The sequence below is a fragment of the Lepidochelys kempii genome, chromosome 7, assembly GCF_965140285.1.
Source record: "Lepidochelys kempii isolate rLepKem1 chromosome 7, rLepKem1.hap1, whole genome shotgun sequence".
Taxonomy (NCBI): Eukaryota; Metazoa; Chordata; order Testudines; family Cheloniidae; genus Lepidochelys; species Lepidochelys kempii.
The window spans coordinates 33311857-33338311 of record NC_136386.1 but is presented as its reverse complement, the minus strand read 5'-3'; the positions used below and the strand labels follow the sequence as shown (position 1 = coordinate 33338311).

Below are 26455 nucleotides of genomic sequence, written 5' to 3'. Positions count from 1 at the left end.
GCCCTGAACTTCCCCAGGTCATTGGTCAGAGTGACCCTGCTCAGTTCAGTTTCGAAGGGGGGAGAGATGTGACACAGCAGGGAGTGGGGTGGACTGACCAGGGAATGCCATCTAGTTCTGCTGGGACTGTCTGCATGGGAGATGGGAGAGCCGGGGATGACTCCACTGGAGTGAAGATACCTGAGCCTGTAACCTGAGCTGGGAGGGGGTTGGACCCAGGTGACACCTTTGCCCAGGAAACTGGACAAAGGCTGGAGGAGGAGCTGGGGGTGTGTGTATGTTTGGGTTTCAGTTTTTGGGCTGGGTGGTCAAACACAGGGAACCCCAAGGCTGGGGTCTAAGCTCCCTGCCCCCCAGAAGGACTTGACTGAGAGGTCCTGGTTGTACCCACAAGCTCTGTTTTAGACTGCGTTCCTATTGTCCAATAAGCCTTCTGTTTTACTGGCTGGCTGAGAGTCACAGTGAATCCCAGGAAGAGGAGTGTAGGGCCCGGACTCCCCCACACCCCCCACTCCGTGACAGTCCCATTCCCAGCCCCCCGGAACCAGCATTCATATGTGCCCAGGGCCAAGTGAGCTAACACAGTAGGCAGGATGGTGTCGGACCCTGGGAGCTGCATATTGGCTCTTTATTGCACAGAGGGGCCGGGGGACAGACACACTTGGGTTTGTACATTCACATCAGACACAGATTCTCTGCCTCTAAGATTGGCCATTTTCAGTGTAAAAAACTAACAAACAAACAAATAAACCTGAAACAAGGACTTGTGTTCTGCTTGGTACTAAAATATTTACAACCCGAAAGGAGACATGACAACCCCCCATGTCACAGGGGACCCCCCTCCAGAAATAAGGGACACTCTCCAGAAATATCCCCTAGCACCAAATGGGGGGCTGGGCCCTGTACCACCTCCCTCCCCCCAGTACAGTATGGAGGCTATGTCTCGATGGAGCGTGGGGGGAAGGTAGTAAGGGATGGGCTTGTGCAGAGGGAGGGGCACTGCTGGGGGGGGAAGCAAATGACCAGAAGCAATGTCCCCAGGGGTGAAAGTAAGTTAGAGGACTTACCCATACAACGGAGTCCTGAGCAGGGGGCGTGGCCTCAACCAGAAGAGGAAGGGCCTTAAATCCCTGGGCCCTTGAAATTAAAGGGCCAGGGCTCCAGCTGCAATAGTGGCGGCTGGGAACGCAGGGCCCTTTAAATCACCCCCGAGCTACCAGCTGCAGAGGTGGCTGGGAGCCCCGGGGCTCAGGGACGATTTAAAGGGCCCAGGGCTCCAGTTGCCGCAGCGGAGCCCCGGGCCCTTTAAATCACTGAGGAGCCCTGGGGGCTCCCGGCTGCCACCGCTACCCCGGGGCTCTGGGCTCTGGCAGAGCTTTAAAGGGCCTGGGGTTCCGCTGTGGTAGTAGCTGCCAGAGCCCCGAGCCCTTTAAATCCCCACCTGAGCCCTGGGGTAGCGGTGGCCGGGCTTCATCAGGGATTTAAAGGGCCCTGGGGCTCCAGCCGCTGCTACCGCCCTGGCCCTTTAAATGCCCGCTGGAGCCCCACCGCCACTACCCCAGGGCTTCGGCAGCGGGGCTCTGGGGGAGATTTAAAGGGCCAGGGCAGTAGAAGTGGCTGGAGCTCCGGGGCTCTCTAAATCCCTGCCAGAGCCCCCACACCCTGTACCCCAGGGCTCGGGCAGCAGGGCTCAGGTGGGGATTTAAAGGGCTCCAGGGGGTAGCAGCGGCTACCTGCCCTGCCGCCGCTACCCCAGGGCTTTCAATTGCCCTCTCGGAAAGCTGGTCCTGGTACGGCGCACCGGCTCTTACCGGTCTGCCATACCGGGGCGTACCAGCTTACTTTCACCTCTGAATGTCCCCATACCTCCTTTCTGCTATGTGGGAAGCTGGCATGGGTTGGGGTGGGTTGGGGGAGAGGGGGCATTAACTCACAGCTTGCAGTATCTTCACAGTTACCAGGCAGGGTGGCACCCTCTTCAGGCCAAGAGGTTCCCCCGCTGGCCAGGTCAGAGCTGGATGGGGGTGGGGCTCTGGACCCTTAGGAGTCTGGGGGATCTGGCAGCCGGAGTGAAGGTTTTACAGTGTGTGTTTGCATGGGAGCATGTGTCAGTGCATGGGCGCTTGAGTGAGAGCACGTGAGTGTGAGCATGCATCAGTGTGAGCATAGTCTGCCCAAGCACGAGTGGGAGCAAGTCTGCACAGGCGTGCATCAGTGTGAGGGCGTGTGTGGGACTGGGAGCACTCTGAGCTGGTGTGAGGAGTGCATCTGGGTGAGCAAATGTATGTGTGTGTGTGTGCAGTCATGTGTGTGTGCAAATGTGCATGAATGTGTGCAGTCACATGTGTGTGAGCATTTGTATGAGTGGGAGAGTAGAATCATCTCTCTCTCTCATGCCAGGGTTTTCCTGAGGCCTGGATTGATGCAGCAGGATTGGGGGGTATTGCAAGTTGATTTTTTCCAAGGGGGTCAAGGTCAAACGTGCCATTAAGTCCCTCCTTCTCACTCCTGCTCAGCAACACCAGCCCTCCCTCCTGTGCCCACCCCACAGATGACAAGGTTACAACCTCCTGCCCATTACAGTCAGATTTACCAAAGAGTTGAGATTTGTGTATGAGCTTAGCCAGCTGGAACTGGGGGTGTTGCCTGTACCCCGATATCAGAGCCTGCTCCTGGCAGTAGCCTTTGGGCTGGTGAGTTTGTGCTGGGCTCCCCAGCGGTAAAAGTCTTGAGAGATGAGAAGCCATGTTCCAGGGGGGGCTCCCTTCCCTCCCAGGCAGTTTTGGGGGATTGGTAGCCCGAATCCCCTGTGCATGGCCAGTCGCAAAGTGGGCCCCCCAGAGTGCAGTTCAGATTGTGGTCCCTCCTGGAGGTAACCACAGCGCCCCCTGGGGACCAGAGAGGGGAGGAGTGGAAGTGGGGTCAATGGGGAGACAAGGGCAGTGGGGGGATGACTGGGCAAGTGAGGGTGGAGGCGGCCCAAGGCCCCTAGAGGGACTGGCCAGGGGAGCCACACAGCAGACGGGTGACCTGGCTGAGCCGGGCAGCTGCACTCTCCTGCTCCTGCTGCAGCCGCTGGTTGTTCTGCCGCAGACTCTGCACCTCGGCCTGTAGTGCTGCCTTGGCTGCCTGCTCCTGGAAGAACAGGGGGGCAGGGTCAGTGGGGAGGGACAGCACCCCCCACTACCAACCCAGTCCCTCCCACTCACTCGCCATTGACCCTCCCACCCCACAGCCCCTGCCCCCGTCTGGCCCTCTCATGGCACCTCCTTCTAACGCCTGCACCACACCTGCCCTGTAATTCCTCTGCAGTGCCTTGCCCCCTGCCCTCCTTCCTGCAGCCTCCACCGCCCTCCGCTCCCCTCCCTCTTTTCCTCACCTTTGCCCCCACTCCCTCTGCACTCCTCCCCTAACCCACTTTCTCCTTCCCTTGTGCACCCCGAACATACCTGCTGCAAGTCCTCCTGCAGCTTCTTTAGCATGGACTCCAAGTGAGAGACCTTCTCCGACAGCGACCGGGACTGATGGCCTCTGGGCGAGGGAAAGAAAGAGTGAGAGACAGAGGAGTGTGGGGATGGAGAGATTCATAGGATGACAATATGCATCAGTCAGGCTGAGATCAGATGGGGCAGGGGGAGCAAAGATCCCTCGTCTCCCAAGAGCCCAGCCCGCTCAGTATCCTCTCCTCCCCAGGATTGTCAGAGAGCTCTCCAAAGGTGCAGAGCCAGTGAATGTGTCAGCCTCCCACTGGAGGAGTGTTGTGGCACACCCACTTGGAGTTCACTGTTCAGCCACCAGATGACCCTGGTTGCTTCCTGATAAACAAGTCCCACAAAGCTGGGATGCGAGCTGAGCCAGAGATGGTTTGTTGCTGTTTTTGCCTGCTCTGACTGTGTTATCATCATGGAATATGTAAGGGGGAGGATGAGAGCAGGGAGGATACAGTGAAAAGGGGGCTAGTGGATGAAAACCTCCCCCCATCTTTCCTCCCACCCCTCTGTGTAGCTTCTTACTCATCCTCGGGGGGCTGCTGGCCTGGGTTCCTCTGGCCACTCCCACCGGGGGGCTCTCTGTTCTCCAGCACATGTTGCCCTGCTGCAGAAAAGAGGGGAGACAGAGTGAGATTCTCCTCCTCAGACTGGGGATTTGCTGCGACTCCTGGCCCCAGACAACTTTAACCAGGTTCTTTGCCTAGGGATTTCCCAGCTTTAGCCCCCCATTAACAAAGCTCTTTGCCTAGGGATTTGCTACAGACCACAACCAAGTCCTCCACCAGGAACTCTCAGACTCCAGCCCCTCTCTGTGCTTATGCAAGCTGGGCACTCCCACCCATGATGCAGCATGGAAATCTGTTGCTCACCTTCCTTCGAGAGCGCCTCTAGGATGCTGTTGCAGGTGGTAGCCAGGTTGGAGATGGAGTCCCACTCCTCCTCCAGGGACTCACCGGCTTCCGACAGAACTGGAGAGGGTGGGGCAGGAGAAAGAATGGCATGAATGAGGGCAAGGAGCCCAGCAGCTGTCCAAAGTAAGGCCCTTCAGACCCAGAACCAGGCCCCCCAGCTTGGGCTAAAGTACTAGAAGGTTGTTGTTATCCTCCAGCGGGTTCTAGCCTCACAGCTCAGTCGCAGCTATTCGTTAACGTCCATCCTCAGAGTTAATTAGAGTTGGGGAAAATCTATTGACTTGAGATTCCCCCTCCCCGCAAGCCCCCTTTGGTCAATGGATTTGAGATTTTGTTACAGGCGTAGGTTCTCGACAAAGAAATCTCAAAGGAAACAAATAGGGGTCGAATCCTGATGTGTGAAAACCCGCTTTGGGGCCCCAGCCCCACACTTTAGTTCCATTTTTCCTTCCCATCCCCCACTTCTTCTTTTTTTTAATTGGAGAAAAATCCCAGCACAAAGCACCCAGCTGGCACTTGGAGCTGGACCCTGCACCTGGAAAAGGGAAAGTTCCCCTGATGCTAATGGGACAGGATCAAACTGGGGGTGCATGTGTGTGTTTGTCTTACTCTTGGTGATGGAGTTTCGCAGCGAGAGCGTACGGGGTAGTAATTTCTCGGTGTCACTCATGTCCGAGGTGGGTGGAGCTGTCTCGCTAGGGGGCGGGGCCTGGCTACCCATGACCCCATGATCTGTGGGAGCCTGCTCCAATGATGTAGGGTCTCCTGGATGGTCCTGGGACAAGAGAACACAGTGATTGATGACTGGGGTTCTATAAGCCAGGGGTCCATCACCTGGAGTTTCAGCCACCTCTGGGGTGGGATGCGGAGGCTGTTTATACAGGGAACCCTCACCCAGTACTGAGATGCAGTAATCTCTGGGGTGGGACACAGGGGCTGTTAAACAGGTTAACAGATTTATTTCACAAATAAATAGCTGCAAATAACAGTGCACATCATGGAATGCCAAGAATGACAGTGCATGTGAAACCTCCAGAGCAACAGCACACACGTAACCGAGGGGCCTGACTGCATCCTGTAGGGGAAGCCGGGACACACACACACACACTCACCGTGTCCCGCTCAGGGGGCCCCTTGGGTGTGGCTGCCAGGATGAGGTCAGGTGTGGGGTCAGATAACATGGGGATCTCCCTGCTCTGGGACCTGCAGAGGCAGAGGAACATTAGCCTGTGGCAAACACAGCTGAGAAAAAGGGGGCGGGAATGCCGGGGGGGATAACAGCTGATGTGGGGAGCCTAGGAGGTGGGTGTCAACCAGTCTGTTGGGTGGGATTTGGATCTGGGGGGGAGGCAGGACTCCTAGGAGGCTGGGGAAGCACTCAGAGTAGGTTGGAGGCTGATGGGGGTGGGGTGGAGACGGGGGTCTGAGGAGGCAAGGGGTACTCATGGCAGGTTGGGGAGCTGGGGGGGAGAATGGGGGGTGGCCGGGGGGGGATGGAGAGGGGCACGTATGGTGGGGAAGGGTGTCAGGATGGGATGGAGGTGGGAGTCACTCACAGTGCGGGGGGGCAGGGTGGGATGGAGGCGGGGTCCCAGGAGGTGGGGGACTCAGAGTGGGGGGGACACTGTGGGATGGAGGCGGGGTCCCAGGAGGTGGGGGCACTCAGAGTGGGGGGGACAGGGTGGGATGGAGGTGGGGTCCCAGGAGGTGGGGGCACTCACGGCAGGTTGGGAGGGGCAGTGCCCTCGCTGTGGCTGCGTAGGAACTCGGTGCGCTCCTCAGCCAGGCTATGGGGGGGTCCATCCTGCAGGGAAAGCGAGCGCAGCAGCTGCAGCGTGGCTGGTCTCAGCTCCCCCTCGGGCCCCGGGTCCCCAGCCGGCTGTGGGGGCTCCCTTGCCGGGGAATCACTGCGCCGCTTCTCCTGCAGGGACTTCACATAGAGCTCCGAGAAACTCCTGTAAGAGAGAGATGATGGGGCAGGGTCCCAGAGTCCCCTGACTCCCATCCCACTGAGTCCCCCCCCACCCTGCCCCACAGCAGCCCCCACAGTGATCCCACCCCATTCAGTCCACACTGATCCCTCCATCCTGCCGCACAGCACCCCCAGAGCCCTCCTCCTTGTCCCACAGTGTTCGCCACTGCCCCCCATTCTACCCTATCGCACCTTCTACCCTGCCCCACACAGCTCCCTGCATATGCCACCTACCCTCACTGTCCCCCAACAGTGTCCCTCCCCAAGGATTCCTGCCCCATAGCACCCCCACTCCGCCATTCCCCCTGCTGGGGACTCTTGCAGCCAATGCTTCGGCATCCTTCCCCACAGCTCCCTACCAACACTCCCACCCTGTGTCCCACAGCAGCTTCTCCTGGAAGCTCCTGCCCCCTCCTGCTAGTGCCCCCTGCTGGGGACCCCCAACCCATATGCCTGAGCATCCCTGCCAGTAACCCATAACCCTGAGTGACCCTGCTGGGAGCTCCTGCCCCACAGCACCCCTTCCTGGGCACCCTCCCCTCTCAACACCCCTGAGAACCCATGCCACCCACAGCACCTCATAGCTCCCCCCCAGCACCTCCAGCTGGCGCTGTGCTCACCTGCGGGGCTTGCCATTCTCGTCAGGAGGCACCATGGTGATGGTGACTTTCTTGGCGGTGCGCAGCAGCTCGGTAGTCTGGGCGCGGCTGAGGCTGGGCAGTGCCCGCTCGCACACACGCACCAGCCGGGCGCCAGGCTGCAGGCCGGCCTTCTCCGCAAAGGTGAAGCGCTCGACATCAGTGACGAAGCCCTCGCTGTCCACCTGGAAACCCAGTTGGCCCAGCCCGTTCCGCAGCAGAGTGAGCTCCCGCGTCTCGCAGCCCCGTGTCACCAGCTGGGGGGAGAGAGAGCATTGGGCAGGGCTGGCTTTGCCTCCTGTACAACACCCCTCCCAGTGCTCCTGCCCCACTCCCTGCAGCACCCCCTATGGCAGAGGCCAGGGCTGGAGTAGCCGGGAGCTCTCCTGCAGTACCCCCACCTGCCAGTGGCCCAGGCCCTACCTGCAGCCGATGCACAATGTCCTTGACCTCATCCCCTTGGCCGTCAGGGAGCCGCACGGAGATGTAGTCCCCGGAGCCGTAGTAGAGGTCCAGGCCGCAGTCCGAGTAGGTCCAGGCCAGCACATCACGGCAGGAGCAGTTGAAGATGACTCGCTTGCCCTTGGCCTCAATGAGCACCAGAAACTCAGCAGAGATGCCCAGCAGGGAGGGCAGCTCGGGGGCAGCCCGGTCTCCGTCCTGTGCCCGCACGCTCCACACCAGGGCCCCTGCACTCTGCAGCTCGCAGGCCTTGGCCCCCTTGGCCCGCTCCTTCCTCTTGGCGCCCAGGGAGAGCAGGGGCAGGCGAGAGGAGGAGGCCTCCAGGCTGGTGGTGGTAGCATGGCTGCGCGCTAGGTCCTGCAGGTACTCCTGGCGCGTGCGGGTAGCCATGGCGTGGAATTTGCCTGACCGCTCAGCTGCATTCTCTGCATTGATGGCCTTGGCCAGCAAGAAGTCCCGGAAGGCGGGTGTACGGGGGAAGCGGTGGCCAGCTGGGATGGGCGGTCCAAAGAGTGGGATGTCTTTGGTGCGGCTCACTGCCACACTGAGGGGAGAGATGGGAGTCAGGGCATGGGGCAGCCATGGGCTCAGCCAGCGACAGGGATGATGGCATGGCAAGGAGGCAGGCAAGGCGGGAAAGACCTTGGCATATGCATCACCCCATAGTTGGCACACTCATCACATGCTTCCCCTCTCCACTGTAGGTGGCATATTCAGAGCACACTACTCCCTTCCCCTGTAGGCAACAGACTCAGCACTTGCTCCCCACACCTCCTGTAGGTGGCCCGCTCAGCGCACGCTTCTCCCTTCCCCGATGGCAGCGTGCTCATCCCTTTCCTGTATGTGGTGTGTTAAGTGCACACTCTCCCCTGATCTGAAGGTGGCACACTCAGCGCACACTCCCCCCACCTGTAGGCAGCGCTCTGGGCACGCCCTCCCCCATCTCCTGTAGGTGGTGTGCTTGGCGCATGCTCCACTCCTCCCCTCCAGGTGGCACACTTAGTGCGCGGTCCCCTCTCCCCTGCTGGCCGAGTGCTCATCCCTCACCTGTAGGTGGTGCGCTCGGTGCAGGGTTCATGCGTGCGCACTATGATGAAGACGTGCTGGAAGTGTGAGCGGATGGTGCGGGGTGTGAAGGGCTGTGCACCTGGCTCCTGGAAGATGATTGTGACAATGTCGTTGCCAATGTGACGCTTCCGTAGCAACTACAACCAGAGAGATGGTGTTACTGCGGCGATGGGGAAGGGCAGGATCTGAGCTGGGCATGGGATGGGGATGGAAAGCAGGATGGGAACCCTCCCTGTTTCCAGGTCAGCCACCCTTGCCCCCCTTTCCTGAGCTGCCTGGACTCTCCACCATGCTCTGGTGCCCCCCAGATTCTCTTCCTGCACCCTCTGGATTCCTCCTTCCCAGAAATCCTTCCCTCTGGACCCCTGGTGAACCCCAGCACCCCATCCTCTGTGCTAGCCCCATCCCAGTGCCCTGCCCCGCCTCACCTGCTGGCGGTTGTTGGGTGTGTAGGGAAGCATGGTGGAGACGTGGAACATGATCTCATAGTCCTGGTACGTGGTGTACAGCGAGTGGGTGCCCGTGGAGTCAGCTGGGGGAGACACAGGATGGGAGATGTCAGTGGGATGGGGAGTGGGGGCGTTACTGGGGCAGGGAAAGACGGGGCTCAGCAGAGCGTAGCTGGGAAAGCCCTTGACTGGGTCGAGGGGAGAATACAGTCCCCTCCTTCAGAGCCTCCCCACCCCCTGCTGCCAATGTGTCCCCCTACCCTGGGGTGAGGGAGGGACTCTTTAAAACCAGGCTCCCCACCTCATGGGGTGCGCTGGGGGCTGGCAGAGGGCAGCCTGCTATGACAGCTCCCCAATGTGTCTACTGGTGCCAAATGGCAGGGGGCAGCTGCCAATGCAGTCCAGCCCCCTTGCAGCCCTCAGCCCCCCAGACCCCTTTTCCAGTAGCCCAACCCCACCCCGGTTCCCCCTCCCCCAAGGTCTGGCCACCCAATATTTCCTTGCTCCTCCCCCTAGAATGCTCCCTTTCCTGGGTTTCACCCTCCCTTCCACAGAGTTTAAAGCTTGAGGGGACAATTGTGCTCTTCTAATCTGACCTCTGGCCACTAGACCACCCCCAAACAATTCCTGGTTGAACTAGAGTGGACTGGTTAGAAAAACAGCTGTGGAGACTGGAAAATGTCCAAGGGTGGAGAATCCACCACAGCCCTGGAGAAGCTGTAACAGCAGTTACTGATTCCCACCGTTAACAGACTGTACCTTAGTTCCAGTCCAAATGCGTCTAGCTTCAACTTCCAGCCACAGGGTTGTGTTTGACCTTTGTCAGCTGGACTGAAGAGCCTCCCTTACCCCAGCTCTGCTCCCTGTGTAGGTGTTTAGGGATGGTGACCAAGTCACTTGTTCAGCTTCTCTTTGATAAGCTGAGGAGATTGAGGTCCTGGAGTCTCTCACTGTAAGGCAGGTTTTCCAACCCCTCAAACATTCGTGGGGCTCTTCTCTGACCCCTCTCCAATTTATCCACATTGTTTGTGATGCTGATGTGCAGGCCCCCACACTGGACACAGTTCTCCAGCTGTGGGCACAGCGCTACTAGATACAGGGGTAACAGAACCTCCCCATTCCGCTTGATTCCCCTGTTTATCCGTCCAAGGATCATGATACTCCTTTGGCTGCAGCGTGGCACTGGGAGCTCCTGTTCAGCAGGTTATCCCCCCAACCCCCCCGCCCCAGTCTTTTTCAGAGTCGTTGCTTCCTGGGACAGAGTCTCCAATGCTGGGAGCATGGCCAGCCTTCTTTGGGGCTTTACATGTATCTGTTTACAGTTACCACCCCCAGTGCCCCCTCCCCACACTCACTCTTGGTGTCAAGCTGGGCACGGTACTTGGTGAAGCCACGCAGCTGGACGTGCTGGCCCAGCAGCTCCAGGAACTCCTGGAAGTGGGGGCCGGCCCCCTCGTTGTTGTACATCTCCTCCTCAGAGCCCTGCCCCGCCCGGCAGTACAGAACTCCCACCTTGCGCTGGAAACTCACCTGGGGAGGGGTATGGGGAGGGGAACATGGGACCAAACTGGGAACACCCCCAAACTGCCCCAGTTCAACCACCCAACACAGCAACCCCCAATGGGACCCCTGACTCAACCCCCCAAAATACCCCAACCTCACAACACAGCAACTCCTTATGGGATCCCTAACTCAATCCCCCAAAATACCCCAACCCCCCAACACAGCAAACCCCGATGGGACCGCTATCTCAACCCCTCAAACTGCCCCAATTCAACTCCCCAACACAGCAACCCTCAATGGGACCCCTAACTCAATCCCCCAAAATATCCTAACCCCCGAACACAGCAACCCCAGTGAGACCCCAACCCCCAAAAATACCCTGACCCCCCCAACACAGCAACTCCTGATGGGACCCCTATCTCAACCCCTTAAACTGCCCCAATTCAACCCCCCAACACAGCAACCCCTAATGGGTCCTCTAACTCAACTCCCCAAAATACCCCAACCTCCCCAACACAGCAACCCCTGATGGGACCCCTATCTCAACCCTTCAAAATACCCCAATCTCACCACCAATGTAGCATCCCTGATAGGATCATTGATCCAACCGCACAAACTGCCCAGACCTCTCAACACAGTGACCCCTGATGGGGCCCCCTGAGCTGACCCCCTCAAAGTGCTCAAGCCCCCCGACCCAAGCCCCCAACAGAAGACCTTGATCCAACTCCCCCAAAACAACACTTCAGGACCCCCCATTCCCAAACCACCCTGATCATACTCTTCCTGAACTTCCCCTCCCACAGAGCCTGGCTTCCTTCTTGCCCCCAGGTCCCTCACCACCCCCACCGCTGTACCCCCCATAGTGGGCAGGCCCATGGCAGAATCCCTGTGGCACTCCGTCACTCACATACTCACCCCCTGCTCATCCAGCTTGAGCAGTGTCTCGGGCACCTTGGGTGAGTTGGATGCCAGGCGCAGCCCCTGCAGGTTCAGGTCGGGCAACACATGCTCCAGCAGCTTCTTGGGGGACAGCCCGCGGGCAGTGGGGGGACGGGCGGTGGAGGGCAGTGCCTCCTCCAGCACTGAGCCACGCAGGGTCCGCAGCTGTGGGGAGGAGAAGCCGTGGCGGGTGGGGAGAAGGCCAGGGAATTTTTGTACCCCTGCACTGCCTCCTGACTAGGACTCCCCCCACAGCACCCCCCTCCTCCAGGGCGGTGTCCTACCCACAGTGTCCTGCTCCCCCTGGGAGTGCCCCTGTGCTGCAAGCTCTCCCCAGGCTCCCTGGTGGCGCCCACCTCGCTGGTGCGCAGGATGAGGCGGTAGCTGTACTGCGGGCTGGCACCCTCCTTCTCCTTCTCTTCACGCCGCAGCGACACGGCCACCGCTCCCAGGCGCTCGTCCACCCCAAAGAAGTTCTGGTGCTCTGTGCCAGGGGACGGGCTTTTGTTAGAGACGGGCATCGCCAGGACTGCCCCCAACCCTCTCACACATTCCCTGACCCCTCCTGCATGCCAGCCCCACGGACCCTCACTTGCACCTCCCTCTTCCTGAGTGCCAGCCTCCTGCCACCCGCCCCCAGCTTTTGCCCCCGCCAGGGCCATTCTCCTGCTGCCAGCTCACCCTTGCATAGCAGCACTCAGAGCAGCTGGCCCCTTGCCCCACCTCCATGCTCCCTATGTCCTGTGCCCCTTGCTCCTTCTTCCCCATACCCTGTACCCCCCCCATGCACTCTGCCCCCTGTGTCCTACTCCCCTGCCCTGGCTCACCCTTGCCATAGAAGTATTTGCGGTAGTAGCTGGCGCCCAGGTCGGCATACTCAATGCAGTGGGTGGCCCGGCTGCCTCTGGTGGGGTAACTTTCCCGTGGCTCCTCCAGCACAGACACGGCCGCATTGGGCAGCTGCCCGGCGCCCCCTCCTGCTTCCTGGCGCCGGCCCAGCCCCCTCTCCTCCTCGCCCCCAATCTCATTGCGGAAGTGGGGGCAACTGAGCACCAGAGGCCCATCCTTGCCATCACCTGGGTCAGGCTCTTCAGGGACAGGGGTGGGGGCAGGCCCTGTCGAGGCGGCTGAGGCCCCTGTGGTGATGTTACGCACCCGGCGCCCGGCACTGCCCTGGCACCAGGCCGCCTCACCTGGATCAAAGAGGATGCTTTGCACGTCATAGTGGGCCAGCTGGCGCACCCAGACCTGTGGGGGGAACTTGGGGGTCTCCTCCCCCCTGTCCTGCTCTGACATGGCAGCCCCAGCCCCCTGGCTGTCCCCCTCCCACACCTCGTCTCCCACAAGCCCCAGCAGCACCAGGGGGTCCCAGAAGCGCCGAGCGGCTGGGCTGCCTGCCCGTGGCTCCTCATGGCTGTGGGCACGGGTGCGGGGAGGCCCTGGGCCTTTCTCGATGGAGCTCAGGCTGCCATAGTCCCGGTGCAGCCCGCAATCCCCAGCCCCCACCAGTGACGAGGAGGGAGGTGCCCCGTCCCCAGGCACCCCCTCCCCAAGGGTCACGTCACTGTTGCTGCGGTGCATGATGTGGCTGGCAGGCCTTAAGGCCAGGCCAGGGGCGGTGCCATGCCCTCTGGGGAGCCCCTGAGTCACCTCACTCCGGGGGGGGCGCAGGAGGGGGGCCGGGATCCCCTTGGCGTCAAAGGAGATGGAGGCCAGATGGGGCCGGGTGGAGTGGCGCCTGATCTTGCGGACGAAGAGGTCATCTGACTGCATGGCCCTCCCCCTCACCAACATGCCCCCCCTCCCCCCCCGGAAAACAGGAATGAGACGGCCTGGCGGACGGCGAGGCGCAGCTGCCAATCACATGCACACAGGCTTGGGGGAGCGAGAGTCAAGGAAGCAATCCAATTGGCTGGGAAGGACAACTACGTGCTCTACCCTTTGCCAGTCAGCTTTCTCCTTTATGGCCTCTGGCCATCAGTGGGCGTGGCCCACCATCTCATTGGACAAGAGCGTCATGGGGAGCCGCTGTGGAGGCGCTGCTGTGCTGGAAGGCGTCAAATCCAGCCATGGGGTGTGGCCGGCCGGCGTGCCATGCTGGGGGTTAAGGGCTGGTCCTGGTGCAGCCCGGGTTCTGAGCAGAGCGCTCTGCTCTCAGCTCCTGGTGAAGCAGCCTGCTCAATCCCAGATCCTGATATGGGGTGGGGAGCCGCCTTCCTGCGAAAGGAGTTGAGGGGAGATCTGAGATGGGGGAGATGGGGAGAGGCCCAGGCTGCGATGCTGGACTCTGTCCCCCCAGCACTGAGGCAGCTTATGCTGGGTCCCATCTCCCCAGCTACCCGAAAACACCAGGAGCATTTCTGACGACTGGTTGGACACCCTTCCCCTGATGTGATGGGGCCAGCACTGAAACACACCAGGTGCCAACCTGGGCTGCTCGCCATGGAGGTGACGGGGGCAGGGGCTTGAGGAGGGGGTATTTCTACAGCAAATTTCTCTGTCAAGTACTGAGCCATTCCCTCTCTGATACCAGGATACTCTCCTTCTAATACTGGGGTACTTTTCTGGGCTGTTTATCTACCTAGTACCCAGAGTACATTTCCACTCTGAAACCCCTGTGCTTCCCTCTCTAACATGTAGGCACTTTCCTGGGCTGGTTCAATAATGTTTAGGTCACGTTTTCTCTCTACTAACTGGGTCCTGTTCTGGGACACTGATCTGTCATCCTCACTCAGTGGGAATCCCTTTTGTGCCCTCTCCCCTCTGACCTCTGGGTATGCCCCCGATAGTAGACTGGGCCCGATGGAGCCCTGATGTCAGGCAGCTTTGCCCTATCACAGGGGAGTGTGGGGGGGACACAGGGCTATTGCTGCATACCCAGGGCAGTCTGGGAAAGAGAGGGCAGGTGCATTCTAGGAGTTTGATGTGACCATTATGGGTGGGAAGGTGCATTATGAGAGGTTGACATGAACGATGGGGAGGCAGGTGCATTCTGGGATGCTGATGTGACCGGTGGGTGGGGACATTAGCAGCAGCTGCAGACGGGACAGGGCTCTGTGGTCAGGGCTCTGTGCAGGAAATCTCCCCGTATGCTCCCCTCTAGCTGCAGCTTCCTGCCCTCGCTCAGACGGGGCGGCTGTGTGTGTGTGTGAGAATGTCTCGGCGCTGAATGGGGAGGATCAGGGACAAGCAGCTGCCTGACACAGGTACACTCTGTGACGCATAATGGCTGAGGCAAAACCACCCAGATACTGACCTGATAGCAGGGGGCACTGGCCCAAATTTGCGCCCAGAACTAGGGTTTGGCTGGCTCGGTTTGGGAGAGAGACAGGACCAACAGGGCCCTCACATGGAGCTGCCAACAGAAAGAGCCAAAAAACAGGAACTTGCACAAGTACCTGTTTTTGTAGCAGTTTCCTCCTGCAGGGGGTGGGGGGACACTGGGGACAAAGGGCTGAGGCGCCCAGCCTGGAGGCAATGCCCCCCCAGGGGCAGAAACAGAGTTGCTGCCCTGACCCCAGCTGAAGTGACACACCCCTACACACACCTGCCCCCTGCACCATCCCCCGACTCCCTGCACCCACCCAGTGCCCCCCCAGTCACATTTCTGCTTTCTCTGAAGTTGCTGAGCCTTGCAGAGTGGAATCTGTCAGGGAAAGGTCAGACCGTGGGGGGTGGGGGAGGGAGGTGAAGGAGACCAGCCGGGGGCAGGGGGAAGGTCAAAAGGACAAATAATCACCCTGCACCCCAGAACTGAACTTGCCCCCCCAGCTAGTTGTGGCCCTGCCAACCTGGAACTGACTCCCCCAAACCTGTCCCTCCCACACCGACTCCCCACAACTACTGGGGTTCCAAACATCTGCAGAACAGCCCCTGTCCTGGATCCGCCATTCCCAGTCCCTCCTTGGTCCCTGGTTCCCCAGGACTCTGGGGGCGGGGAGCTGACTGCTTGGCCAGTGACAAACCAGGCTGGGGAGAGGTTCAGGGAGCGGCAAGAACAGAAGGGAGAGACAGAGAAGGGGGGCAGCAGATCAGCTTCTGCAACGGTTCTGTTGGTGTCCCTCATTCACGACCCGCAGAGCTCTGGTATCTCCCCTCCCAAGCTCTGTTGGTGCCCCTCACTGCCAACCTGCAGCCCAGACAATGCCAAGGTTAAGACCCATCAAGCTCATTTTGATGGTGACATAATCTATATTGGAACTGAAGCGCCCAGACGTTCTTGGGGGGGGAGGTGCATGAGTGGCCCGGACTTCCCCATTTGTGGTTGGCCCTGTAAGTGTCAGATGAGCCACTGATCTCCCCCTCCCCCTCTCTAATATGCTAGAGCCACATCTGTGAGGTGAGGACGCATGGGGGAAGTGGGTGTCTGAAGTGATGCTCATGGCGGGGGCAGGTGCTGGCTCAGAGGCCCCAGCTCCTATACACCCCTTGTGCAGTCCCCAAATCAGGGAAGACAGCAGGGAGAGGCCCACTACCCCTCATCATAGAATAGCAGGGTTGGAAGGGACCTCAGGAGGTCCTCTAGTCCAACCCCCTGCTCAAAGCAGGACCAATCCCCAATTTTTGCCCCAGATCCCTAAATGGCCCCCTCAAGGATTGAACTCACAACCCTGGGTTTAGCAGGTCAATGTTCAAACCACTGAGCTATCCTTCTCCCCTTCCTTCTCCCCTTCCCCCATTCCCCAATACCCTCTTCCTCTTCACCCCTGCCCCCCCAGGGCTCCCTTCCAAACACACAGCCCCGCACCATGTATGGTCCCCGTGTCATGGGGGCAGAGAGGAAAACATGGTCCCCAGAGCCTGTTCAGCCCCACTCCTGAGGCCTTTCTGCTAGCCAGGGTCCAGGCCCAGTGTGGGAGGTGTCCTATTCTACTAGGGATGACTGGCCTAAGACCCAGCAACCTCATCTCACAAACAGGAACGATGTTCACTATGAACCTGGGGCTAGATCAGAACTAGTGTCCCCTAGAGGGGAAAGGCCTTGTGTCCCCATTCCCTGCCCCCTGAGCAGGCCCATTCCCTACCCTGGGGCTGGATCAGAGCCAGTGCCCCCTAGAGGGAAAGGCCCCATCTCCTAGTCTCTGGTGCAGACGAGCTTGTTAACCTAAAAAGACAAGGAGTCTGGTGGCACCTTAAAGACTAATAGGTTTATTTAGGCACAAGCGTTTAAATAAACCTGTTAGTCTTTAAGGTGCCACCAGACTCCGCATTGTTTTTGTGGATACAGACTAACATGGCTACCTCTCTGATATTTGTTAACCTAGTTGCTTGCTGGAGTGTTAACAAAGGACCCGCCTGATGCAGCCCCTCCTCCCCCCACCTAGCAGCTCCATCGTGCCCCATCACTGTGCTGGGGCAACCACCAAGCCCCACCTCACCCTGGACACACACACCCCATTTACTCTCCCCACCAGTTTGGAGGTCGGACTTGGGACAAACCAATGTTTTTTTTCCAGAGAGTGGGGTGGAATTCCTGGGTCTCTATTGTGGGGGGGTTGGCAGGGAAAGGGTTAATGGGAGCTGAATGCCTGGGGGAGGGGGAGGTGGGGTTGCTTGGTGTCTATTGGGGACCAAATGTGGAGCTGGTCGCTGAACCAGCCCCCTTCGGGCTCCCATAATCCCCCATAGCACAGTGCCCTCCGCCCCACACACACATGGGTGATGTGTCTGACCCCCATCCCCACACGTGGGAAAGAGCAACTCACCCAGCTCTCCGGACCGGGGGATGACGGAACAGATGTCTCAGACCAGGGGTGTCACAGGGACCTGGAGAAACAGAGAGCAAGAAATCAGTATTTCCTCAGGGGGAAGGGGGATCCCTTGCCCAGAGCTGAGACACAGCCACCTCTGGGGTGGGGCACAGGGGCTCTCTGTACAGAGCTCCCTTGTGGGGTGATGAGAGTCAGCTGTGTATGGGGCCTTGTTTAACAGCTGCACATTGACAGTTCCCAAGGATTTAGGACAGGAAGTGAAAGAGAATCCTGCATCCTATTGTATCAGCAGAGGGGGAATTAGGAAGGTGTGGAGCTTCAGCTTGCTGGGACCCTTTCCTGCACACCGGCGTTCACTCCCTCTGTCTGGGGGGATGCGGAGGCTTGGGGACAGTGGTGGGCCTAGGGCTGGGGTGTCTGTGCAAGTGGGAGATGCTCCCATCACCCCCCCTCTGTTTTGGATGTGGGGGGAAGGGACATGGGGGGTCAGGGGACTCCACACTCAGGCAGGGGGCTGAAGGTGCTCAGTTTCAGGGTGTGATTTCAGGTCTCAGGAAGCGACAATGGCAGGAAACACAAAATTCATCTGGTTAGACTGAGGAGATGGGGGCAGGGAGGGGGACAGACACATGGCCGCAGCCGCATGGCCATGGACACAGGGACTCGGCCAGAGCTCTTCTGGGACCTGTTGTCTGAGCTGCCTGTCGCACTTATTTTGCCCTGGGAAAACACCCCCTCTCTGGGCACCCCCCAGGAAGGATGGTTGGAGACGCACCCCCCCCCCCGCCATGCTGCCCTTGACTGTTTCCTCCCACCGGCTGGGCCCCAGCCCACCACAAGATCCCCGGTCAGCCTAAGCTGGCCCCCCCTCACCTGCCCCCCAGACCTGCTTCATTGCTCCAGCGTGAGGGACTCCCCAACGACCTGCACCCCCATCAGCCTGGGAGCCGCCCACATCAGCCCCCTGGTACCCCCCCCATGATTCTCCAGCACCCTCCAAGCCAGGCGAAGGGCTCGGTACCTGGGGGGTCGGTACCTCGGGGTCCAGACGCGCTGGGTGGCGCGGACGCTCTGACTCGCTTCCTGCTGTGCAGGAAGTGATGGCGCAACCAGGAGCCTGAGCCACCCCCCCCCACCCCCCCAACATCCTCAGGAAAGAGCCAGGCCCCGAGTGTGACCTGCCAACTCCCCACCCCCAAACCGGTGAGCAGCTTCCTGGCCATGCAGCTAGGCCTAACCACGCCACCCCCGCCCCCCACTCTGCCAGTGCCCCGCAATCCCGATCCACAGCCCCCTGCTATCCCAGCTCTGGGCTCCCCCACAGCCCTGCCAGTGCCGCTCACTCCCAGCCCACATACCCCTGCTAGCCCAGCCCTAGGCCCCCCCACTCCCAGCCCTGGGCTTCCTGCTTCACACAGCCCAGCCCAGAACCCAACCAACTGGTCGTTTGCTCTTTCCCCTGCCAGTTCAGAGTGGAAACCACAAATCGGTGCCTCGTGCCCACAGGGAGATAAGGGGTGGGGGGGGAGGGGAGGCTGTGGATCAGGAGTACTGGCACAGTGGGGGAGGGGCAAGGGAGTCCAGTGCTGGGATAGTAGGGGGTATGGGTCAGGATTGAGGGGCACCAGCAGAGCTCTATGAATATTGGGGGATCCTTATTACTGGTACCAGGACGTGCTGAGTCAGGCCCCGACGCTGCCCCAGTGACTCTGCAGCTGGTCCCCTGGTCCAAGTGAACTTAGGCAAGCAGATGCCCTTGCCTGGCCATGAATTGGTTCCCCGCCCCCACAGGGTAGTGGGGGCGGATGCTATTTGGGCTGCGTCACCCCGAGGCTGCTGCCCTCAAAGGGGCCTTTCAGGGACATGCGGAGGGGGGTGAACGGGAACGGGGGACATTGGCAGCCATTTAACAGAATGGTAACCCGTGTATGAGGGACGCTGCGCATTCACCAGGGTGCTCCCCTGCCCCAGTACTTCGAGATCCATGGCCTGGAGGGCTCCACTGCCTGGGGGGCTCCAGTGTGGCTGCAGTGTCAGGGGAACCCTGCCGACCGCAACCATCCCCTCTCCTAGGCCTTCGCTCCCCCCTGCAGCCGGCATCTGGCCCATCTTCCAGCTAGAGGGGATGGAATTCAACCAGCTTTGGGCCCCAGGACAATGAAGTCTCTTTAGATATGGCCCCCCCCTTCCCCTCCTCTCTTCACTGCCCAGTTTATCAGTGCCTAGGCCCCACGTCTCCCTTCTTTCCCTCAAGCTTCCCCTCACCCGCCACTGCGCTCCAGGCCCAACCCGGAGCTGGGATAGAACCCAGGAGTCCTGGCTCCCAGCCCTCCTGCTCTAACCACTAAACACCTCCTGCCTATTATAATTAATTATTTGGATTATAAATTCACCACCGAATTACTCCTTTGAGCAATTGCATCAGCTTAATGCTCTGGCTACCACCTGGGTATGTTTGTCTGTCTGCTCTGTCTGGGGTGCACTGAAGGGCACTGGCAGAGGTGGAGGTGGAGGGGGGGCAGGGCTGGGATGGCGGGTAGGCTGCAGATTGGGGCTGAGGGGCACTGGCAGAGCTAGGAATGGAGGGGGTATAGCTGGCATGATGAGGACCTGTGGGTTGGGATTGAGGGGCAGTGGCAGAGCTGGGGGCTAGGGGGGACCAGGACTGGCATGACGGGGAGCTGTGGTTCAGAAGACTGAGGGGGCCAGGGCTCAGGTGGCGGGGGGTTGCGAGTCAGGACTGAGGGTCACTGGCAGAACTAGGGGGCTGTGTATGTTTCTATTCAGATTTGCCTAATAGCAGGATATTGAGTCTCCAACTGCATCTAAAATCCCCACTGCTCCCTCCCGCCCCCCAGCTTTCCCCCACTCACAGCCCCAGCATCCCTGAGGGATTTGCCAGTCACTCAGAACAAAGGGGGAGGGGTGTTGGCAGGTGGATCAGAGCTGGACAGGTGTCCCAGGGCCTGGATCCCTGGTGCGGAGGGGGTGGGGAGTGGACACAGATGTGTGAAGTTCCCCCCTTCAGCTTCCTCCCTTCCCCTCAAGCATCTCTGGTTCTGCAAAGCTGGCCTGGTGTTACTCAGAACAACCTACCCCCCCCCCCGCGACAATGCACTGAGCCCTGCCCCTCCATTAATACTCATCTGTTCCCATTTTTCTGTTACACGTTTATTTCCTTCATTCTTTTATAAGCTCCCTTGTGACCCACCCCTCCCTGCTTAATTATATTCCACACTATAATTATCCCATCAGCTCCCTCCCATCTCCTTGATCTGGGCAATTCGGATTGGCAGGGGGAGACACTGGGGCCCCCTGATTAAAAGTCCACCCCCCAGGGATTCCATCCCCTGCCCTGCCCTGCCCAGCCCATCTAGCCTGCCCTCTGCCCCACAGAGAGTAGGCTGGAGGGGGCTATGTGAGTGTGGGCCATGCAGGAGTGGTGGGATGGGGTGTGTGTGTGTGGGGGTTGCAGTGGTAGGGGTGTTGGGTTGTGGTGCTGTGCCATGGGCCAAGGGTGTTGTGTTGAGATAGTGGGGTGTATGGGAAGTGTGCTGGGAGGGGGCAGCACTGGGCCAGGTCTGAGCTATGCTGCATTTTGTGGGTGTGTTGTGGTGGGAGATGTCCACTGTGCAAGTGGGGCTGTGGTGTGTATATCAGGCCACAGGAGGCACTGGGTGAAGGGGTTGTGTTGTGTTGTGTATATTGGGTCACACCAGGCATCCAGTGAAGGGGTTGTGTTGTATTGTGTATATCGGGTTTCACTGAGCATCAAGTGCAGGAGTTATGTTATGCATATGGGGTCATGCCGGGCCCGGAGTAAGGGGGTTGTGTTGTATTGCGTTATGTGTTGGAATTTTTTGGCTGGAGTTCTCCGCTGATAACAGCCATTCTTTGAATGTGAAATGTTTTGCGGGAACTTGCCAATTACGACAAAATTTTTCATGGGGAAAAAAACGAACGGTTTTGACTGCACCGGTTCAATGAAGGAAAAAATGACCAGTTTTGATTTTTATTGTTTTGGTTCGTTTCCTTTGGACTTTTTTGTTTTATGAAAATACTAAATCTACTAGCTATAAATATCAAAATATTAGCACTGCTAGGACATTTGTCATATTAAAATAGATATAGATATTGAATATTGTAATAGAGGCATGGTGATATACTGGAGACATACTATTTTACAATCTTAATTCCATTATTATTATTATATATATAAATAGCTCATCTCCTCTAGAACGTATTGGATTTACTATTTCAGTACGCTGGACAAGTCAAAATGAAATGGACCAAATTGAGAAAATCAAAATGGCGTAACTTTTTAATCAAACCCAAGCAGGGCCAAGGCCCTAAATCACCGTTTTGGGATGTTCGTTTTGCCCAAGATTCCAGCTTTTTGGTTCCGATTTGGAAAGAAAAACAAAATCCAGAATGTCGGAATTGCCCATTGCTTGTGGTTCCCAACCAGCTGCGGCTGGGTGCTGGGTAAGGGGGTTGTGTTGTGGATTGTACCCAGGGTGCTGCGTGTGCTGAGCATGGTGCCAGACGGGTTGTATTGTGTGGGTGCTGTGGGGGGAGAGGAGGGCTGCGTTGTGTTGGGGCAGGTTATTGTTTTGGGGGGTGGAGTTGTGTGGGCATTCGGTGAAGGGGGGCTGTGTTGTGATGGGGGTTGTGTTGTGTAGGCATAGGAGGAGAGGGCTGTGTTGTGTTGGAGTGGGGGGCTGTGTTGTGTGGACATTGGGGCATGGGCAGTGTTGGATCAAGGCTGTATTGTGTGGGCATTGGGGGAGGGGCAGTGTTGTGTGGATGCTGGTGTAGGGGGTTGCATTGTGTTAGGGGGGTGTAGTGTGGGCATTGTGGGATAGGGTGGTGTTGTGTTGGGGGGTTGTGTTATATGGGCATTGTGGTGGGGGTTGCGTTGTGTGGGGATCAGGGAAGTTTTAAAATATTAATAAAAGAATTTTTAAAAGATGAGAAATGAGACCCACTGCCCTCTTCCAGCCCTCCAAGCTCCAGCCCCCCAACCCTCAGCCCCTCCTGCCCCATAGCTCTCCCCAACTCCTGCCCTCTAGTTATCCCATTCTTTTATAAATAGTCCCAGATGATGCCCGGCTGGATACTCTCCCCTCAGTGAAAGCAAACCCGGGATAAATGGGGGGCAGCTCTCCCGTAAATCCTTCCATTACTCCTGTGGGAGCAAATCCCCCCAACCCAGAGGCACCAACATCCCACACACACTGGGGGTCTGCCCTTCACCTGAAAAGTGGAAACCTGGTGCCTTTTAAGGGTGTGTGTGTGCATTGGGGGACACTGGGAAGGACAGCTGTGGAGAGGGGCACTGCGTTGGGTAGGGCTACAGGAGAGATAGATGGATGGGTGGGGGACCGGGGGATGAATGGGATGGGTGAGGATGCTATGTGGGGTGAGGGGGATGGATAGGATGGGCAGGGGGCACTGTGTAGGATGAGGGGGATGGGGAAATCATGGGTGCTGGGTGCAAGGGAATAGCTGGGATGGGTGGGGGAGCTGTAGGAGGTGAGGGGGATGGCAGTGGGCATTGGGGGTGCTGTGTGGGATTAGGGGGATGAATGGGTTGAGGGCACTGTGTGGGGTGAGGGGGATGGGGAGCAGGGGGATGGATGGGATGGGCAGGGGTGCTGTGTGGGGTGAGCAGGACGGGGTGGGGAATGGGAGCACTGGGTGGGGTTCAGGGGGATGGGTGGGATGGGGAGTGGGGGCACTGGTTAGGATGGGCCAGGGTGCTGTGTGGGGCTGGGGAGCAGGGGCACTGTCTGGGATGGGCCGGGGCGCTGTGTGGGGTGAAGTAGATGGGGGGGAGCTGGGATGGGCGGGGGCACTGTATGGAGTGAGGGGGGAATGGGGGTGCTGGGAGAGGTGAAGATGTGAAAGCTGGGATGGGTGGGGCGCTGTGTGGGGTTAAGAGTATGGGGTGCTGGGATGGGCAGGGGAGTAGGGACGCTATGAGGGGTGAGGAGGATGGGGGTGCTGGGATGGGCGGGGGAGCGGTGAGCGGGGGCGCTGTGTGGGGATAAGAGGATGGGGTGCTGGGATGGGTGGGGGAGCAGTGAGCGGTGATGGGGGGAGCGGAGGCGCTGTGAGGTGTGAGGAGGATGGGGGTGCTGGGATGGGCACGGGAGGGGTGAGGGGGAGCAGGGGCGCTATGTGGGGATAAGAGGATGGGGGCACTGGGATGGGCAGGGGAGCAGTGAGGGGAGTGCGGGTGCTGTGAGGGGTTAGGAAGATGGGCATGCTGGGATGGGTGGGGGAGTGGTGAGGGGTGGGAGCAGGGGTGCAGTGTGAGGATAAGAGGATGGGGCACTGGGATGGGTGGGGGAGCGGAGGTGCTCTGTGCGGTTAAGAGGATGGGAGCAGTGGGATGGGCAAGGGAGCGGTGAGTGGGGGTGCTGTGTGAGGATAAGAGGAGGGGGCGCTGGGATTGGTGGGGGGAGAGGCGAGCTGTGTGGGGATAAGGGGAGGGGGTGCTGGGATGGGTGGGGGGGAGCAGAGGGGGGAGCTGTGTGGGGATAAGAGGATGGGGGCACTGGGATGGGAGGGGGAGCTGTGTGGGGATAAGGGGAGGGGGAGCTGGGATGGGCGGGGGGAGGGGGGAGCGGGGAGCTGTGTGGGGATAAGGGGAGGGTTGCTGGGATGGGCGGGGGGAGCAGAGAGGGGGGAGCTGTGTGGGGATAAGAGAATGGGGGCTCTGGGATGGGGGAGGGGGGAGCTGTGTGGGGATAAGGGGAGGGTTGCTGGGATGGGCGGGGGGAGCAGAGAGGGGGGAGCTGTGTGGGGATAAGGGGAGGGTTGCTGGGATGGGCGGGGGGAGCAGAGAGGGGGGAGCTGTGTGGGGATAAGAGGATGGGGGCTCGGGGAGGGGGGAGCTGTGTGGGGATAAGGGGAGGGTTGCTGGGATGGGCGGGGGGAGCAGAGAGGGGGGAGCTGTGTGGGGATAAGAGGATGGGGCACTGGGATGGGAGGGGGAGCTGTGTGGGGATAAGGGGAGGGGGCGCTGCAATGGGCGGGGGGAGCAGAGAGGGGGGAGCTGTATGGGGCTAAGAGGATGGGGCACTGGGATGGGAGGGGGAGCTGTGTGGGGATAAAGGGAGGGGGAGCTGGGATGGGCGGGGGGAGGGGGGAGCGGGGAGCTGTGTGGGGATAAGGGGAGGGTTGCTGGGATGGGCGGGGGGAGCAGAAAGGGGGGAGCTGTGTGGGGATGAGAGGATGGGGGCACTGGGATGGGAGGGGGAGCTGTGTGGGGATAAGGGGAGGGGGCACTGGGATGGGAGGGGGAGCTGTGTGGGGATAAGAGGAGGGGGGCGCTGGGATGGGCGGGGAGGGGGCAGCTGTGTAGGGATAAGAGGGGGGGCGCTGTGTCGAGCAGGGGGGAGCGGGGAGCTGTGTGGGGATAAGAGGAGGGGGGAGCTGTGGGGATAAGAGGAGGGGGGCGCTGGGATGGGCGGGGAGGGGGCAGCTGTATAGGGATAAGAGGGGGGGCGCTGTGTCGAGCAGGGGGGAGCGGGGAGCTGTGTGGGGATAAGAGGAGGGGGGAGCTGTGGGGATAAGAGGAGGGGGGCGCTGGGATGGGCGGGGAGGGGGCAGCTGTGTAGGGATAAGAGGGGGGGCGCTGTGTCGAGCAGGGGGGAGCGGGGAGCGCAGGGGATGGGGCAGCGTGTGGGGCGGGCGGTGCGGGGGCAGGGATGGGCGCGGGGGGCTCCTACCTCCGGGTCCGGCGTCCCGCGTTTCCCCCCAGCCTCCGCACCGGCCGCTCCCTCCCCTCCCAGCTGACAGGACCCCCCTCCCCGTCCCCGCAGTGTCCTAGCGCCGCCGGCGCTGCTGCGGACGGAGGAGCGGGAACTGACAGACAGGCGGGGGAGGGGGACGACAGCCAGGCGCGGGGGCGGTGGGGAGGACAGAGTCTGGTGTGGGGGGGGGGGAAGGGGAGACAGACAGGCGGGGGGGACAGGCAGAGAGGGTGGGAAGGAGAGAGACAGGCGCGGGACGGGAGGAGGAGAAAGACAGAGGCATGCGGTGTGCTACCAGGCACAGAGGGAAGAGATTGGTCCGGCAAGGGGCAGACAGACAGACTGACCCCCCCAACCTGCATACTGGAGGGATGAATGGACAGACCCCCCCACCTGAGGGCAAGGGAAGTGTTGGGGGACAGGATAGGGCCAAGGTCCTTGCTGCCAGGACCCATAACCAGGCATGCAGACCCATCCTAGAGAGATCCCCATATACAAAGAGTATGGCAGGGGGGCAGTTGGCTCAGTGAATATTTAGGGTGGGGGTAGCATACCCCAGTCGATGGATGCAGCCACACAAGCTGCACCCCATTCGTTCCTTGACCACCCCTCCTCCCCCACATAATTCCCACTCCTGCCAATAACTGCCCTGTGCTCGGCAAGACAAGAAGTTTCGGGCAGGCCCAGATAGGCACAAGATTCTCACCTGCAAAGGGGGCCCCTGACCCACACAGGAACCAGCCTTGAGGCAGACCCCTGGCACTAGAGGAGAACCCCTCCTTGTGCTTTCCCCTCTTGGGCCCACCCCACAACCAGCCTTGCAGCATCCCCTCGGCTAGGAACCGAGGCGGAGGGAGAGCTCAGTGGTTTGAGCATTGGCCTGCTAAACCCAGGGTTGCGAGTTCAGTCCTTGAGGGGGCCATTTGGGGGTTTGGTCCTGCTCTGAACAGGGGTTTGGACTAGATGAGCTCCTGAGGTCCCTTCCAACCCTGATAGTCTATGATTCTGTGAAACCATGTGCTCCCCCACCGCCTGGGGTTCAGAGATTCACCAATTATGGGGGAGAGCAGGGAGCCCCAGCCCCCTGAAGGGCTGGCTCCCCCTTGGAGGAGGCAGGTTGGATGTGGAAGGGAAAGGAGAGGGGGCTGCCCTGTTTCTCTGGAGGAGTGCAGCTCGACAGGAGGGGCACCTCCAACTCCCCCAGGAGTAGCCACGCCTGGGAGGATGTAACTCCATGGCAAGAGCCTGGGGGAGGGCAGGGGCTGGAGCGGACCTCTCCCCACATCTCTAAGCACCTGGAGGGAAAGGGCCCCCAGGCAGGATAAAGGGTTAAACTTCTCCCTTGGACAGAGGGAGAATCTGAGCAGAGGTGCAGAAGGCAAGATTGGAACCTACATGTCCTAATGCAGCCCCTCCTGATGTAACCCCCAGGAGCCCCATCCCCTGCCTGGGATTGAACCCAGGAGCCCTCTGAGCCTCAGCCTGCTCTAACCCCCAACCCTCTCCTCCTCCCCGGCACTAGGATATAACCCAGGAGCCCAGTCCCTC

At 59.8% G+C, this 26455-nt stretch overlaps 1 protein-coding gene across 5 annotated transcripts; it reads right to left on the bottom strand.

The window, feature by feature from the left end:
- Positions 1-597: 597 nt before the first annotated feature.
- SIPA1 (signal-induced proliferation-associated 1) lies at positions 598-24944 on the bottom strand. 5 transcript variants are annotated; one of them, XM_078853664.1, is made up of 18 exons: positions 24884-24944; positions 17139-17199; positions 14690-14788; positions 12261-13650; positions 11790-11917; positions 11410-11598; positions 10347-10521; positions 8971-9074; positions 8522-8679; positions 7436-8018; positions 6995-7269; positions 6124-6357; positions 5515-5605; positions 5012-5177; positions 4361-4459; positions 4014-4095; positions 3450-3531; positions 598-3135 (listed from the first exon to the last, which is right to left on the bottom strand). In XM_078853664.1, exons 4-18 carry the CDS (start codon positions 13225-13227, stop codon positions 2989-2991), a joined length of 3480 nt encoding a protein of 1159 aa, XP_078709790.1. In that variant the 5' UTR covers positions 13228-13650; positions 14690-14788; positions 17139-17199; positions 24884-24944; the 3' UTR covers positions 598-2988. The 5 variants fall into 5 exon arrangements, with proteins under 5 accessions (XP_078709790.1, XP_073208125.2, XP_078709788.1 ...); XM_073352024.2 differs by lacking the exon at positions 14690-14788; XM_078853662.1 differs by lacking the exons at positions 14690-14788; positions 24884-24944 and adding an exon at positions 18166-18236.
- Between the last annotated feature and the right edge of the window lie 1511 nt (positions 24945-26455).

Excerpts from the sequence above, each read along its gene's own strand:
- SIPA1 (XM_078853664.1), bottom strand. The coding sequence starts at position 13,227 with ATGTTGGTGAGGGGGAGGGCCATGCAGTCAGATGACCTCTTCGTCCGC. Across the intron at positions 6,358-6,994 it reads GAGAATGGCAAGCCCCGCAG|GAGTTTCTCGGAGCTCTATG; the intron begins GTGAGCACAGCG and ends TCTCTCTTACAG. Across the intron at positions 5,178-5,514 it reads GGCCCCCTGAGCGGGACACG|GACCATCCAGGAGACCCTAC; the intron begins GTGAGTGTGTGT and ends CTCTTGTCCCAG.